The sequence below is a fragment of the Coregonus clupeaformis genome, chromosome 25 (assembly GCF_020615455.1).
Source record: "Coregonus clupeaformis isolate EN_2021a chromosome 25, ASM2061545v1, whole genome shotgun sequence".
Lineage (NCBI taxonomy): Eukaryota > Metazoa > Chordata > Actinopteri > Salmoniformes > Salmonidae > Coregonus > Coregonus clupeaformis.
Window position 1 is genome coordinate 10,700,706 of NC_059216.1, and position 17,614 is coordinate 10,718,319.

A 17,614-nucleotide genomic window follows, 5' to 3' on the forward strand; every position below is an offset into this window, starting at 1 on the left:
TTTTTTAAGGCGAATAAATGCACATACATAATCCTTAAGAATTTTTATTCAGTTGTACATTGAGGAGTACAATGGCAACATGGAACAATTCAGGTCAGATATAGGCTATTGTGTCACACACACTGACACACTTATAACAGCAACATCTTCACACACACTGGCAAACATTTTCAGAAAAGAGGCAAAGTTCACATTACGTTTCTTTAAAATAAGCCATAGCATTCTAGAGGACACCAGACAAGGGAGAAGAAAAGAGGCAGGATGTAATACAAGGACCATGACCATAGGTGTATTCATCTTGCAACGGAATCAAACCAACCGGAACCAAACAGAGCAAACGGAACCAAACAGGGAGGGACCTACCTGAATTTGTCCAATAGAAACTTTAATTGAAAAACTTTTTCCGTTTGGAGTAAACGGTTTCTGACTAAATGTTTTGCAACACGATCGGCATAATGAATACACCCCTTGTGTACACTGACTGATGTCTGTGACCATGTCTTACCACAGCCTTGGACACGTCCAATACCATGGTGAAGAAGCAGGTGTTTGAGCTGCTTGCTGCCCTGAGCATGTTCTCCTCTGATGGGTACCGTCAGGCCCTGGACGCCCTGGACCACTACAAGGCAAGTGTCATACAGCCAGACAAGCTGTCACTAATGGACAGAGGCTATGGAATTATATACCATACACCTACAAGATAAGTTGCCTAATTGTGATTTAGGAAGGATTATGAGAGGGAAAAGAATGCTGGGGGGAAAGGACACATAACAATGTGTGTGATTTTGATGAAAGCTGACTGAAATCAGATATGACAAAAAAAATTGTAACATGCTATTTCAGCTCAAAGGAATCTCATTAAATAGACTAATTAAAGTATACATTACTGAAAAACCATATGACTTAGCCCCCAGAAATGCCCTCTAGTGTACAGATGTTGGACTGCCTAAGTAACTTCATTCAGTTATCTAGTTACATCCATAGTTGTCAATACATTGATTAATGTTACTCACTAATCAATATTAAACCATTACGTGTATGGGGGGATGGGGCTGTCCTCACACAGTGGGAGTGAATGATATACAGTATGACTAATGTATTAATTTGTCCCCAAGGGTGTGAAGACCCAGCTGTTTCGCTTCGGTGTGATCATGAATGAGCTGCAGGCCACAGACAATGTGCCCTACATGGTCACCCTCCTCAGTGTCATCAACGCCATCATCTTTGGGACAGACGACCTGCGACAGAGAGACAAGATGCGCAAGGAGTTTATCGGTACAGCACATTGTTTATCTTCACTACTCATCCACTTGGCAGAGATTCAGTTAATGTGCAAGTTCACACAGTGGCACATTGTTCATGACAAAAATATAAAACGCAACATGCAACAATTTAAAAGATTTTACTGAGTTAAAATGGAATTAAATTGATTAGGCCCTAATCTATTGATTTCACATGACTGGGAAGGCAGATATGCATCTGTTGGTCACAGATACCTTTAAAAAAGGTAGGGGCGTGGATCAGAAAACCAGTCAGTATCTGATGACCATTATTTGCCTCATGCAGCCGACACATCTCCTTCACATAGAGTTGATCAGGCTGTTGATTGTGGCCTGTGGAATGTTATCCCACTCCTATTCAATGGCTGTGTGAAGTTGCTGGATATTGGCGGGAACTGGAACACACGACGATCCAGAGCATACCAAACATGATCAATGGGTGACATGTCTGGTGAGTATGCAGGCCATGGAAGAACTGGGACATTTTCAGCTTCCAGGAATTGTGTACAGATCCTTGCGACATGGGGCCATGCATTATCATGCTGAAACATGAGGTGATGGCGGTGGATGAATGGCACGACAATGGGCCTCAGGATCTCATCACGGTATCTCTGTGCATTCAAATTGCCATCGATAAAATGCAGTTGTGTTCATTGTCCCTAGCATATACCTGCCCATACTATAAACCCACCGCCACCATTTGGCACTCTGTTCACAACATTGACATCACCAAAACGCTTTCCCGCACAACGCTATACACGCTGTCTGTTATCTGCCTGGTACAGTTGAAACCGGGATTCATCTGTGAAGAGCACACTTCTCCAGCATGCCAGTGGCCATCAAAGGTGAACATTTGCCCACTGAAGTCGGTTACGACGGATTGCACAATTCTTCGGTTGTGCAAACCCACAGTTTCATCAGCTGTCCGGGTGGCTGATCTCAGATGATCCCCCAGGTGAAGAAGCCAGATGTGGAGGTCCTGGGCTGGCGTGGTTACACATGGTCTGCAGTTGTGAGGCCGGTTGGACATACTGGCAAACTCTCTAAAACAACGTTGGAGGCGGCTTATGGTAGAGAAATGAACATTCAATTATCTGGCAACAGCTCTGGTGGACATTCCTGCAGTCAGCATGCCAATTGCACACTCCCTCAAAACTTGACACATCTGTGGCATTGTGTTGTGTGACAAAACTGCACATTTTAGAGTGGCCTTTTATTGTCCCCAGCACAAGGTGCACCTGTGTAATGATCATGCTGTTTAATAAACTTCTTGATATGCCACACCTGTCAGGTGGATGGATTATCTTGGCAAAGGCGAAATGCTCACTAACAGGGATGTAAACAAATTTGTTCACAAAATTTGAGAGAAATGCGCTTTTTGTGCTTATGGAACATTTCTGGAATCTTTTATTTCAGCTCATGAAACATGGGACCGACACTTTACATGTTACGTTTATATTTGTGTTCAGTATAGTTTCCCCTGTGGAGAAACACCAGGGGAATGGGAATGCAGGGAAAATAGGCCATTTGGCAACAGTTCCATTACAAATCTACACTATATGAACAAATGTATGTTGACACCCCTTCAAATTAGTGGATTCGGCTATTTCAGCCACACCCGTTGCTGACAGGTGTATAAAATCTAGCACACAGCCATGCGATCTCCATAGACACGCATTGGCAGTAGAATGGCCTTACTGAAGAGCTCAGTGACTTTCAACATGGCACTGTCATAGGATGCCACCTTTCCAACAGGTCAGTTCGTCAAATTTCTGCCCTGCTAGAGCTGCGTCTGGAAGCAACGTCAGTACAAGAACTGTTAGTCGGGAGCTTCATAAAATGGGTTTCCATGGCCGAGCAGCCGCACACAAGCCTAAGATCACCATGCACAATGCCAAGCGTCGGCTGGAGTGGTGTAAAGCTCGTCGCCATTGGACTCTGGAGCAGTGGAAACGCGTTCTCTGGAGTGATGAATCACGCTTCACCATCTAGCAGTCTGACAGATGAATCTGGGTTTGGCGGATGCCAGGAGATCGCTACCTTCCGAATGCATAGTGCAAACTGTAAAGTTTGGTGGAGGAGGAATAATGGTCTAGGGCTTTTTTTCATGGTTTCGGGCTAGGCCCCTTAGTTCCAGTGAAGGGAAATCTGAACGCTACAGCATACAGTGACATTATAGATGATTCTGTGCTTCCAACTTTGTGGCAACAGTTTGGGGAAGACCCTTTCCTGTTTCCGCCCCCGTGCACAAAGCAAGGTCCATACAGAACTGGCTTGTCGAGATTGGTGTGGAAGAACTTGACTGGCCTGCACAGAGCCCTGACCTCAACCCCATCGAACACCTTTGGGATTAATTGGAACGCCGACTGTGAGCCAGGCCTAATCACCCAACATCATTACCCGACCTCACTAATGTTCTTGTGGCTGAATGAAAGCAAGTCCCCACAGCAATGTTCCAACATCTAGTGGAAAGCCTTCCCAGAAGAGTGGAGGCTGTTATAGCAGCAAAGGGGGGACCAACTCCATATTAATGCCCATGATTTTGGAATGAGATGTTCATTACTTTTGGTCATGAAGTGTATGTCACTGGGTCCTTCTAGCTATTGTATATGCATTGTCCCCAAACACCTGAATCTTGTGCAAACCTCATATTCAGGGATAAAAGTATTTGTTTCTGACCGACATAGATGGTGTTACCTTAATATTATTTTGTTTTTGAAAAATCTGTGTTTTAATGAAGGGGAAATCAAGATTAGGCCTATCTATGCTGTAGATTCGTGTGTTGAATTTGTTGAAGAAATATGGGCATAGTAGACCTATCAAAACTTGATAAACTCTAGTCTGTCATATATGCTATGCATAATATTATGGTTCTTGACAGGTTACAGTATTGTCTATCCCAATATTAGACCTCTGATTATTTATTTGATTAATAAGAAGAAGTCTTAGAGCATGCCATAGTGGTCTAATGCCGCGTTCAAAACAACTCAGAACTCACCACTAAGAACTTGGAAATCTCAGACTTCTGACTTCAGTGCGTTCAAGACAACTGGGAACTCAGGGAAAAAAACTAGCTCCGACTGGGAAAAATCGTTTTGAATGGTCATCCAACTCGAAATTCCATGACTGAAACTCAGTTATTTTTCTAGAGCGCCAACCTAAAGATCACTGACGTCATGATTTAACCTTTTTTTCGAGTTCCCAGTTGTCTTGAAAGCACCATTATATTGGGCTAGGAACAGGCTTTGATTTATGCCTAAATTTTTATGATGGCCTATTGGCGGCAGTCTAACAGAAGCTCGTCTGAAGTCAAGTCGCCATTCCCTTCCTTTGAGAATTGGCCATTCACGGTAAATGTGTAATGCATTTTTTATTTATTCAAAAAATTTAAATGTAGCCTATTCGAAGTCGTTCCACATCCCCGCTCTACTGCGAATAGATTTTTGGTGCGTTCAAAACAAATGGGAACTCGAAAAAAGCAAGCTCAGACTGAGAAAAATTGAGAAGTCATTGATCTTCAGGTAAGAGAATGCTGCATTAATAACCAAGTAGGAAGTGAGAATTTACCACAAACAACTGGGGGAAAATCCTTTGAACGGCCCTCCAACTGGTAATTACTAGTGGGAAATTCGTCTATCATCCTGAGTTCCTACTTCTCTCAGATGCTGACCTCTGACGTCACCTAATTAGGAAATTACCTCAATAACAGCATTTCTGGCAGTTAAATGCAGCAACAAAACATTATTTATAAATATGATTTTTGAACACTATAATTTGTTTACTAGCATGATAGCTGTACTTTTAGTTTATGGTTTACACAGCTTGTTGGCCATTAGCCAATCAGTATTTCTCAACGAATTCAAACCATGTGATTGCATCCAACTGGTATATACGACTTCACAACTGGTCAATTCCCACCTTCCACTTGGTTACGAACGCAGCAGAAGTCAGAGCTCTAATATGATGCCTGAGTTTTCGACTTGTATGCCACGCTCAAAACAACTGGGAACTCGGAAATATCAGACTTTCAACTTTAGTGCGTTGGAAAAAACGAGCTCCGACTGAGAAAAATAGTTTTGAACGCTGGTCATCCAACTCGAGTTCCGAGTTGTCTTGAACGCACTGAAGTCTGAGTTAGAAGATTTCCGAGTTCCGAGTTGTCTTGAACGCACCATAATTATATCCTAATCGCTCACCTGCAATCGACATCACTCGCTGATTCCCATCATGCAAATTCCAGTTCAAATTCCGCTGTGTTCCAACTTTTTAATAGCCAAATCCAAAGTAGGAAACTGATCAATTGGGAGTTGGATCATTGTTTTTGTGACTGTCTTTATTAAATGCAGTTTTTCTGTTTTATAGGATTACAATTACTTGATATACTGCCCAAATTGAGGTGAGTGCCTTGATTTACTTCCTTGTTTCATTGTGATGTTTTTGTCATGTGCAGATATGAAATGCCCATGCATTGGTCAAGCACAATATAATTTGAGTGAAATGTTAAACAACTTTTGTTACCTGCACATTTGTCAATTATTTTGTTGATTTGATGTGCAAGTGGGAAATAAACATGTAAACAGGCTACTTGCTCAATATGCCCTTTTGAATTGTTTGTTTGTGTGTGTGTGACTTTCAGAGATGAGGAGGATGAGGACTTGATCATTCAGTGTGAGGTGTTTGAAGAGGCCATGTATGAGGATGAGGAGGAGCTGCTGAGGGTCTATGGAGGCATAGACATGAGCAGTCACCAGGAGGTGTTCATCACCCTCTTCAACAAAGTGAGCACAGCTGTCCGCTGCACTGCATGTCGCCTTCTCATGGCTAGTTACATAAACAACTGAATTACAAGTGCACTCTAAATAAGGTTTGGTTGTGTGTTGTTCAACCTCAAGGTGAGCAGCTCTCCGTCGTCCCTCCAGCTGCTGTCCATCCTACAAGCCCTGCTGCTGCTGGGGCCCGACAGGGCTGACATCTGGCAAGCCCTGGAGGCCCTCACTAACAGGGCCATACTGCTGGATCAGGACTGTAAGTCCTCATGCTCCTGACACATTCAATAGTTCAATAAGCTGTCCCCTAAGAGAGTTATTGGCAAAGGACTGGAGTCTGGGTGAACGTAGAGTGTGTAGGAAAAATGTTGGTTTGGTTACATGTCAACAAAATTCAGTAGATTTCAGTGTTTGTGTATGATTCTGTGCTCCAGCTCATATGGACTCCTGTGAGATGATTATGCAACGCCTGGTGTTCTCCAAGCGCAAGAAGGCTGGTGTCGATGCTGTGGATGGTCTGCCACCCAAGAAGATTGATAAGGCTGTTCAGACCGATATGGTGGACGATGACCAAGAAAGACTGACCAAATGCTCCACAATCTCCCAAGTGTCCTCTCCTCCACCACACCCTCCACCTTCCCTATCTCCCAATATGATGGAACAAGGTCCCCGTCAGTGCCCACCTCCCCCTCCTCTACCACTCCAACACATTGGAGGTGGAGTACCCCCACCCCCACCTCCTCTACCAGGGATGGGGGTGCCCCCAGGGTGCCCTCCCCCTCCTCCACCCCCACCTCCCCCACCAGGAATGGGCGGTGGAGGACCTCCACCCCCCCCACCCTTGCCCGGTATGCCAGGCCTGCTGCCTCCTCCTCCACCACCTCCTCCCCCTGGAATGGGTGGCATTGTGGTGGCCCAGAGTAGCCAGTCCCTGGGGTGTGCCCCTGCTGCTGCCTCCAAGGCAGGCCGTTGCCCCACCCTGAGGATGAAGAAGCTCAACTGGCAGAAACTCAGAGCTGTCACTGGTGAGTAGAAAGTGGTCCTCTGTAGCTCAGCTGGTAGAGCACGGCGCTTGTAACGCCAAGGTAGTGGGTTCAATCCCCGGGACCACCCATACACAAAAATGTATGCACGCACGACTGTAAGTCGCTTTGGATAAAAGCGTCTGCTAAATGGCATATATTATATATTTAAAAAACCTTGGCATCTCTCTTTAATGAACCTCCCCTGTGTCTACAGAGGCAGGCTGCTCTATTTAGGAGGGGGAAAGATTGTCTGATTGTACAGTATAGAGGATAATTTAGTGAGGTCATTCCAGATGTGTTGTGGTTATTCTCCCCCTCCTTTCACATACACACAGATGGTCATTCCATATGGACTTCAGCTCAGAAAGACGCTCCTCTGGAGCCCAACTACTCCAGCATCGAACAGCTGTTCTGTCTCCCAGTGACCGAACACAAAGACCAGGGGGCAGCTGCTCCTGTGAAGAATGAGCCTAAAGAGGTGCACTGGTCAACACTCACTACAGCTCTCATATCTGGAGCACACCAAAAACATGGCTCATTATGAATCGTAAAATAATCTCCCTAAAAAATATATTTATTCCCCTCTTCTCTCTACAGATCTCCTTTATTGACGCAAAGAAGAACTTGAATTTGAACATATTTCTCAAGCAATTCAAATGGTAATGTAATTTATCATTTTAAGTCGGTATTGATTTCAATGTTTGTTCCCCATTGAGCTTACTTTTTTCTCCCTGCTCCTATATCTAGCTCACGTGATGAGTTTGTGGCGTTGATTCAGAGTGGGGATCGCTCTAAGTTCGATGTTGAGGTCTTGAAGCAGCTTATTAAACTCTTACCTGAGAAACATGAGGTAGGTACAAGATACACTTTCACAGTGTTTGCAAATCACCTTTATTAATACATCAAACATGGTGGTCTGACTCAAAAGCCTCCCTTTTCTGTCTCAATTTAGATAGAAAACCTGAAATCCTTCCTGGGAGAAAAAGAAAAGTTGGCCAATGTAGACCGATTCTACATCTCTCTCCTGGCTGTACCATGGTAACTGCTGTTCCTTTTCTCGTTCCTGGCACCTCACAGGATACTGTCTGTAGAGAAGAATCTCTGAATGTGATAGTTAACGGAATCTGGTGTCTGTTTTTGTTTGGTACTTCCTTGACTTGTCTGTCTTAATTCTCTATGGTATCTCTCTTCCCTCCCATACCATCCCTACTTCGTATCCTCTCTCTCGCTCTCGTGTCTCCCCACAGTTACCAGCTGAGGATAGACTGTATGTTGCTGTGTGAGGAGACCGCCTCAGTACTGGACATGCTCAAGCCCAAAGCAGAGGTGGTTGAAGCAGCATGCCAGTGTAAGTCAACACCAACTTTCCTGTATGAACACCAGTGGTGGAAAAAGTACCCAATTGTCATACTTGAGTAAAAGTAAAGATACCTTAATAGAAAATGACTCATGTGAAAGTCACCCAGTAAAATACTACTTGAGTAAAAGTATTTGGTTTTAAATATACTTAAGTATCAAAAGTAAATCTAATTGCTAAAATATACTTAAGTATCAATAGTAAAAGTATATAAATAATTTAAAATCCCTTATATTTAGCAAACCAGACGGCACCATTTTCTTGTTTTTAAAATTTACGAATAGCCAGGGGCACACTCCAACACTCAGACATAATTAACAAATGAAACGTGTGTTTAGTGAGTCCGCCAGATCAGAGGCAGTAGGGATAAGTGCGTGAACTGGACCATTTTTTCTGTCCTGCAAAATGTATGGAGTAAAAAGTACATTATTTTCTTTAGGAATGTAGTGAAGTAAAAGTTGACAAAAATATAAATAGTAAAGTAAAATACAGATTACCCAAAAAAGTATTTTTACTTAAGTACTTTACACCACTGATAAACAGTCATGTTACAATGATTGCCTTATGAATCCATTACATATTTTTGTAAGCTAGCAGAGGACACAGTAAGGTTTATTTTGAACAATGTTGTTTGTTCGAACTATCAAGATTGGTAACTATTATATACTGTTCTATGTAGAACAAATTGTTGCTTTGTGCTGGAAATGTTTTATCTACTCGTGTTGGTTTTTCAAAATGTCTTAAAGTATCTTTTTTTTGTTGCATAGAATGTTTCATTTTTAAATATGTTCTCCTCAGGTCTCAGAATGAGCACTCTCATGCCTAGTTTCTGCAGGCTCATCCTTGATGTGGGAAACTTCCTCAACTATGTAAGTAAGGACTCTCCAAAGGATGGCATTCCTACCTGACAAAGTGATGTTAGGATATATCAGTTATCCTGTAAGAGCTTTTGTGCCGAACCCACTAGTGTTTCAGGTGCCAAGCCTATGGTCATGATGCAGTAGGTATGGAGATTCCTAGATGTGAGAAGTGTGCAGGAGGTCATGGGACAAAGGAATGTGTAATATTGGTGAAAAAAACGGTATGTGTTAACTGTAGAGGTGCCCATGTTGCTGAGGATCAGAAGTGTCCGAAGTGAGAGAGACAGGTTGAGGTTGTCAGTCGGAGTTGTACTGAAGGTGTCGTATCCTGAGGCAGTGAAGAAAGTAGAGGAAGATGGGTCAATGTTGAGGGATCATAAGAGGCTCCCAGTGCGTAGTAGACTTTTGCCAGTACAGCGTGATAGGCCTACGAATTAAATGTGCTTCAGCAAGGTTGGCTTTTTAGTGTTCATTGCCATGGTTATCAACTGTAACGCAGAAAAGGAACGTAAATCACAGAAAATAGGTGTTGTGGTGGCAGCTGCAGAGAAGTACTTGGGTTTACAAGATTTTACTGTAGAAGAGTTAAAGGGTGTGTTGAATGGTGGTGTCCCGTCCTCCCAGACCGTCGGTCAAAATAGTGGAATGGGGTGGTGGGTTTTTAATGAATGTAGGGTTAGTTGGCAGGCTACTTTTTGTATCACAAAGCATAATGGATTTATACTCCAGTCTACTTGGTGGCGGTAATGTACCATTAATATTGGATGCCAACCGCCGTTAAACCCCACTGATGAAGGATGGCATTCCACTCACCCATAAACATGCAACACTTATGCAATCTGAAGAGCTCTAACTCCTGACTCTCTTCTTGCTCACAGGGAAGTCAAACAGGGAACGCTGAGGGCTTTAAGATCAGCTCTCTGCTGAAACTGACGGAGACTAAGGCTAACAAGAGCCGCATTACCCTGCTCCATCACATTCTGGAGGTACCACTATTATAAATAATAGCGCTTTACTTTTGTGCTTTTCTGAGGATAAAAACAACTGTGTGGTCAGTGCTCCTCACAGAAACCAAATAGACTTCACATGGACAAATCAAAGTTGGACATCATAAATAAACTCCGGACTTGTTTACAGGAGGCAGAGCTGAACCACCCAGAGCTGTTGAACCTTCCTGACGACATTGAGATTTGTGAAAAGGCAGCTGGGTATAAAATCATTTTATTCAAACAATTGTTATTATGAGCTCTACAATTGATAAATAAATGATTAAATTACATGAAAACATTTGTAAATATTTGCTTTTATCCATCAGAGTCAACCTTGACTCCATTCAGGCAGAGGCCAGTGCCTTACTCAAACGACTGAAAGAAGTGGCAAAGAAGATCTCCAACTCTTTGGACGATGTAAAGGAGCAGTTCACAAAGGCCATTGAGGTATGAAACCAGTGAATTGTATTCTATTGTGGTTGCCTCCCAATATTGACATTTTGTGTTACTCTTTTGGAAGAGGTCAACTATACACTAGTGTTCTTTAAAAGGAAATGGTTCAACTGCTTGTTCCCTCCCCAAGGAAAACCTGGAGGCCTGCCTGGATTTGGAAGAGCGTTTTGCAGAGATTGTGAGGAAGAAGGGTGACCTTGCCCTCTACCTGTGTGAGGATGCAAACCAACTCTCCCTGGAAGAGCTCTTCAGCACCATCAAGACCTTCAGGGGGCTTTTCCTCAAAGCCTTAAAGGTCAGAGGAGCACATCACAAATAGACGAGTTTGGTTAACTGCTAGTAATGCATACTGATTTCCATCACTAGTACATTGAAGCCTGAGGTTTTGTTATAAAGTCGCCTCATATCCTCTTTCCCAATGTTCTATGTACTTCCACAGGAAAACAAGACCAGAAAAGAGCAGGCTGTGAAGGCGGAGAAAAGGAAGAAGCAGCTTGAGGAGGAGGAATCCAAGAGACAGAAGGGGGAGAACGGAAAAATAAGTGAGTTCTTCTGATGGCCCATATCTCCTCTGGTGTCTGTCAAAAGAGTCTATGTTTTGTATTCACACTAAGATGATAGAGTAGCCTGCCATGTGGTATCTTAATACATCTCTTTCTCTATCCTCTGTCACTAGTCCGGAAAGGACCCCCGCCACAGGACGATGGCTGTATTATCGACCACCTCCTTGCTGATATCCGGAAAGGCTTTCATCTCAGGAAGATGTGGCCCAGGTGCGAAACGGATAGCCCCCTCTCTAGTGAAATGAATAGGGATACGGGCCAGCCCGGTAAGGACAAGACGACTCTGACCCTGTCCTGTCTCCAGCTTCACTCCTGCTCTCCTGCATTGAACCATAACCATGCTTCGCCGACTCGTCTCTGTGCTTTAAAAAAATAATATATATATATATTAGGGGGTAGATCAGCTTTAATATTGCAGATGGATTGTGGCTTCTATCAATGTAATTGTCTGCATCATTTCCAATCCCCCATATATTTTATATTTTCCCCTAACCCTACCACCCCTCCCTAATTAGAGTAAACTAATGGACAACAACACTTAGGCTTCTACTTCCAGCTTATACATACTAATTTTTACAAACAGTATATTTTACAATGGTTCTTTTGTTTGTTTTTAGTCCCATCCTTCAGCTACCCTCAACCCCTCCCATCCATCTCTGAACACCATCCAGTTTTGATTAATATTTGCCATATATTTTTCAACTGTGCTGTGATGTTTCACAAAAGTTCTGAACCTTTCTATTCTCATAGTTTCTACAGATTGAAAATTAAAGAAACATCTTTGCTAAGAGTATTATTGATTGACTATGACTTTTTAAATCATTGTCTCTGTGCTTTTGTGCAGCCACTACCTATTACACTTGCTTAATTTCATCAATAATGTGTGCTTGGTTGTATCTTTTCTTAAACAGCACTTTCCAGATTCAAACATTGCCTGCTTAATTAAGAATGTTGGAATGCCTGGCACAGTAGACCTGCTCTTCCTATCTCTCTTCAAGCATTAACATAACCTCTCTCTCCCCTGCAGGATCAAGTGTCAAGCCTGTAAAAGAAGAAGTGGTAGCCTCTGTCTCAGAAGCCTCCAGCACTCTCAATCCCACCCAACCCCAGGCAGAGGAGAGGGTACCAAGAGGAGGCGTGAACGGATGCCCCAGCAAACCCCAAGAACAATACCCCAAAGAAACAGCTTTGTCACAGACTAACTCGCTAACTCTGGAGATACTGGGAACGGATGTCCTAAATAACACCCCAAGCCCCTCTACCTTCACAGACCTGGTTGAAATCAACCAGAATGAAAACAATGGCCTGGTAACGGAGGACTTGATGCCTGAGTGCCCACAGAACAATGGAGAGAGTCACCTTAATGGAGCCTGCACACTGGCTGTCACTGATATGGACATGATTATAGAGAGCAAGCTGATAGGAAAAACCATTGGCCAAGATGACGTTGAAGGTGAGAGCAGCAGCATGATGGTAAAGACTGTTGGACCAGATGAGACTGGGGATGACATGACGGTGAAGATGGTGGCACAGGATGAGGGTGTAACTAACGGACACCGAGACGCCAATGGCAACACAGAAGCCAATGGCAACAAGCGTTTGGTAAGTGCGGCGCAAAGCGTACTGGCTTACGATGTGCACGATGGAGTGGAATCTAAAGATCTGCTCTCATCGGTATCTGAAACTCTGCCTTCTTTTGAGTCGGGACCCCTAACACCAGAGGATAAAATACAGCAGACGCTCTTTAGAAGAAACAAAAAGAAGGGTAATGAAGGTAATGTATTCATTAACTCTAATAAAGATCATGTTTGGAACTGTGGTCTCCTGAAATGTATGAAAGGGAGATTTTTCCCCTTTTTTTTAGGTGGTTTTATTGCATTTTACATCATACGTTTTATATAGTGTCTGATCATTTGGTGCTGTTTTTAGCTGTGAACTTAAGTTTTAGCATGAATGTACAATTTTTTGGAAACTGATCTTAAAAGCCTACCATTTACATCGCATTGAGTCCTTTCATGATCATCAAGTAGTTTGTTTTTGTTTTTTGTGTTGTCTTTTTTCTGTGACTCTCTAAAACACAAGGTAACACTGGAAAGGGACACCCTAAATGTAAAAAGGGGTGTGTGTTGCAGTGAGGTAGGTCAAACGACTGGATGAAAAACTAACTGGTGCAAGTGGGGACATTTTAATCATCCCATCAGCACCAAGCCATGATTTCAATTAAGACGTGTCGGTCTAACCGGGATCTGGTTTAATCTGATTGTGTCTTGTCCTGCATTTAACACTCTCTGTCCTCTTCAGTAAACATCTGTCAAATCCCTGGTAATCAAATTGTAATCATAACTCAAGATAAACCACTTTGTCTGTGTCCGGCATCTTGGCTGCTACTTTATGCCCTTTTATCAGCCTGAATCTTAGGAGATTGATCTTGATAAGACATACTTAAGCTCAAACTAACATCTCATAAGCGCCACAGTTGAATATTATTATATAATTTATATCCAAGTACACTTAAATGTCATACCTCACCGGGAAGACCTTGCTTAGCGCTTCTGTTCTGTGTAGAGTTTTTCTGCCTTTGTGTTTCCTGTGCCGCCGTACCCCTATGTTGCTGAACTACCCAACCTCACAACAACCTAAACAGCTAAATTGATTATTTAACCTATATACACAATGGCTTTTTTTGTGCTTCCTGTAAACTGTGTCCTTTTGTAAGTTTGTCTTTGCTGAAAGATGTTTGATTTAAATTAATTCAGTGCTTTAATGACCTAGAGACTGATGCAACCAGTAGCAGTATATGCCATTTCATTTCCAAAATAATCCTATTCATCAGAAACAATAAAAGCCCATTCTCCCCTGCCAAGCCTCTTTCTGATCCATCAAATGCAATATAACTACAAACGTTGGGATATTAACGGCATACTATTTTAGAAGTCATTGGTATGTAATTTGATTCCTTCAATCTATTAATTTTAGTCTGTCCTCTCCCTAGGCGATTCCCGGAAAAGGAAGTCAAGAGGGAGAAGGAAATGTTGAGAAATTTTTTTTGTGATTTTTTTTTCATACATGGTTTCTGCACTTTGTAATGGATTACATAGAAATGGACTAGGCCTACATTATATTGGACTAAATTGATTCCTCCAAGAAGAAATCAGCATGGTCTTTCTTCCTTTTAGAGGATTTTTAGTCAAAAAAATTGAGTGAAATCAACTGAAAAGCTGCCATGGTTCCCTGGAAAGGTTGATTTGTAGCCGACCAAGAGGCTGAGTCATGAACACGTTCCTATGCAGCCTGTTATGTTCCAGGAGGCTACCACTGTCTGTGGTCTCTGCACAGCCTCAATTCCAGTAAACCTACTGTCACTTTTGAAGTAAATTAATGTAATATATTGAAAATAAAAGAGAATTGCCTTATTGTTACATGCTGGATTATTTGAACATTTAGTTAATCTATAACAGTTGAGTTCATCTGTCTCTGGGAAAGTAGATAAAGGGCCACATTGCCAAAATCCTGAAAGATCCCTTTAACTACGGTCTCTCTCTCTCCTTGCAGTTCACGCCCTCTGCCTCTTTGTAACCCGTAGTCAGTCCACCTGTGTTTGGGGTTGAGCACCTTTGGTAGGGCAGTGCGGGGAGCAGGTGCGTGTCCATGGCACTTGGGTCCAAGAATCAAGTTGTCGGTCCAAACTGCAAATGTCTGCGCTGTGGAGCTATGGTTGGAGCTAGCTCATAGTCGTCCATCCTAACATAGTTTGCCTTGCATACATGCTCTGTGTGATTGTGGCTTCGCTAAGGTATTCGTTATGATTATGAAATGTAAATTAACTTATTGCTTTGTAGTTCAATCTATTTAAAGTATTGATTGAGTAGAGCGCAAGCCACCATCCGGATAGTCTCGGAAACCCAGACCTAGGCAACAGCAGTGACTAGGTCTGGGATTATTGACGGACTCTTGGTAACTTCAGAAAGGGGAACAAGAAATTGTTCAGACAGACAACTTTCCCAACAGATCACAATTTTGGGTGGGTGGGGCTTAAATGTGAGCAGGAATTGAGGGGATTCGATTATTGGCCTGGGTTACCCCAGTGGGAGGAGTTTGCAGCGGGTGAAAAGTGATTGCATTTGTTTTGTAACCACCACCTGAGCGTGAGCCGGGTGCCCCTTTCAAAGCCCACGGCAAAGTCTGCTCAAAACAAAAGTGACCTAGGCTAGACTAAGCATATGGAGTAATGAGTAGGACTCCATGTTTTCACATGTGAAAGTAATTTATTTAGATAAAAACGCATTATTTGCCTTCACAATGAAAACAACTACTTTGAAAATTAGAACATATATTTTATGGATAATTTTTTTATTCTGGACGATGCACCATGCTGCCTTGTCGACAACATGACCGAGTGGCGCAAATTACTGTTAGATTTGAGAAGGGTGCTCCTGCCTCACCGCTTTTGCCCTTTCACGTCACGGGTCATAGACCGGTGCATCGTGGCTCAGGTTAATAGAACTCCCTCATTGTGCTAGGGCAGTGTTTACCAACTCCGGTCCTCCAGTACCCCCAACGGTACACATTTGCGTTGTAGCCCTGGACAAACACACTCATTCAACTCATTGAGGACTTGATGATTAGCTGACAAGTTGAATCAGGTGTGCTTGTCTGGGGCTACAATAAAAATGTGTACTGATAGTGTACTGGAGTAGGGAAACAAGCTGATAAGGCAGTGACGTAGGAACGCCGGGATGTCTCGCATCCACTTCCGTCTCTGGTGAAGCTCTTGATTCACCTGGCTAGAGGTTATGGGGTGGGGTCCAGCTGACCAAGAGGTTATGCAGTGGAGTCCAGCTGAGGCCACTATGAAGAAGATGGGAGATCACCTGGAACCTAGGGTGGAGATAGAGGGTGATGAATGACAGAGGGGGGTATCTGTGAGTAAAGTGCTTTCAATATAAGGTCAAGTCAAATTTGAGTGTGTGTGTTTCTCTGCCTGCCTGACTGTTAGTCAGTCAGTTGCTACACAAAGCATAGTTTACCTCGGTCAGTAGAGTGTTGCATGGTGATGAACTTGGCTCCTACTTTGATTGACAGACTTTTTCCTGGCCCCAGCGATGGTCAGCAGACTGCACCAAGGGGTGAAGGACAGTAGAGGATCTGATAAGTGCTCACCTCTCCTGCAATAGAAGTGTTGAATGCAGAATAAAGCATATTTCATGGTGATTGGATGTCAAATTACTCCTTGCCAATAGTTGAGAAGAGCATCTGTGGCTAGGCTAGTCCCATATCTGTATGTCCACTCACCCACATCTACTAATCATAGACCAGGGGGTCAATCTGAAGTTATTGAAAGGATGCGAGAGAGAGAGAGAATTTGCCATCAGAGTAGGAGTGCTGATCTAGGATCAGGTCCACTCTCTCCATATAATAGTATTCATTATGAGCTTACCTTTTGCACAGTGGTGGCTGGTGGGAGGAGGTATAGGAGGACGGCCTCATTGTAATGGCTGGAATGGAATAAATGGAACGGTATCAAACATATGGAAACCACTCCGTACCATTAATTCAATTTCAGCATTACAATGAGCCCGTCCTCCTATAGCTCACCCCACCAGCCTCCACTCCTTTTGCAAATTCTTAGTCTGGATTGTTCTCTTGGGTCAAATTGAACCCTGTACATTAATTAAATATTAATTAGTACTGTAAATCTATATGTACCAACCAGCTAGCTAGCGCAGTCATATTACCTAATATGGGATATCTACTTGTATCAGCGGTTATAGATTAACTCCATGACGATGAGCTCCTACATGTGCTCCAGTAGAGTTGCCCTCCAATGGCCACCACCACTCCTCCAGCCACATCTGGAACTCCTACCGACAGACAGGCTGGCGATTGGCAGACAGACAGACACACAACACACAGTTTGAGAGCTGGGCAAAATAGACAAATGCAAAACAAATGTTGCTATTCGTAGGTTGCACTTCCGTCACTGGGTCGCGTCATGCCATTGTTATGAACGTTCTCAAGACGCCCTCTGCCAGCGGCAACATAGTGGTGCCCAAAGGTCGTGATAGCCGGATGCTAATGACTGTTTCATTTAAATTACACTATAGGGGCATGGACATATGATGACATTGCTAAAGTAGGCAAATGTTTGGTAGGAAACAATTTTGCCATCATTATCAAGTCATCGCTATCCATAGCTAGCTACCATAGTGATCCCCTCGAGAGTAGCTCATTTCAGTTCATCATTCATATTGCTTGCTAGCTAGCTAGATAGTTGGCTGTGCTAAAAATGATATAATCATGCTAATTGTTTCAATGCACCTT

The 17,614-nt window shown here is 43.0% G+C and overlaps 1 protein-coding gene and 1 long non-coding RNA gene across 5 annotated transcripts in view; one reads left to right on the forward strand and one right to left on the reverse strand.

Moving 5' to 3' along the window:
• Positions 1-14,712, forward strand: part of LOC121539235 (inverted formin-2) — a 32,218-nt gene extending 17,506 nt beyond the window's left edge. The window contains exons 3-23 of one of the 4 annotated variants that reach the window (XM_041847580.2): positions 511-626; positions 1,116-1,275; positions 5,643-5,676; positions 5,917-6,058; positions 6,173-6,305; positions 6,481-7,071; positions 7,407-7,549; positions 7,669-7,730; positions 7,819-7,921; positions 8,024-8,109; positions 8,319-8,419; positions 9,227-9,297; positions 10,167-10,274; positions 10,426-10,496; positions 10,604-10,724; positions 10,861-11,025; positions 11,170-11,272; positions 11,407-11,559; positions 12,321-12,895; positions 13,376-13,429; positions 14,286-14,712. In XM_041847580.2, the coding sequence (XP_041703514.2) occupies positions 511-626; positions 1,116-1,275; positions 5,643-5,676; positions 5,917-6,058; positions 6,173-6,305; positions 6,481-7,071; positions 7,407-7,549; positions 7,669-7,730; positions 7,819-7,921; positions 8,024-8,109; positions 8,319-8,419; positions 9,227-9,297; positions 10,167-10,274; positions 10,426-10,496; positions 10,604-10,724; positions 10,861-11,025; positions 11,170-11,272; positions 11,407-11,559; positions 12,321-12,895; positions 13,376-13,429; positions 14,286-14,345 (3,152 nt within the window). In that variant the 3' untranslated portion in view covers positions 14,346-14,712. Of the gene's footprint in view, positions 1-510; positions 627-1,115; positions 1,276-5,123; positions 5,565-5,642; positions 5,681-5,916; positions 6,059-6,172; positions 6,306-6,480; positions 7,072-7,406; positions 7,550-7,668; positions 7,731-7,818; positions 7,922-8,023; positions 8,110-8,318; positions 8,420-9,226; positions 9,298-10,166; positions 10,275-10,425; positions 10,497-10,603; positions 10,725-10,860; positions 11,026-11,169; positions 11,273-11,406; positions 11,560-12,320; positions 13,068-13,375; positions 13,430-14,285 lie in introns of those variants that run through there. The other 3 variants (XM_045207498.1, XM_041847578.2, XM_041847581.2) reach the window with 3 other exon arrangements.
• Positions 14,713-15,896: 1,184 nt separating this feature from the next.
• On the reverse strand, positions 15,897-17,234 carry LOC121538794. Its single transcript, XR_005995249.2, has 3 exons — positions 17,029-17,234; positions 16,321-16,458; positions 15,897-16,171 (listed from the first exon to the last, which is right to left on the reverse strand). It is a non-coding gene; the product is annotated as an uncharacterized LOC121538794 (long non-coding RNA).
• Positions 17,235-17,614: the final 380 nt, after the last annotated feature.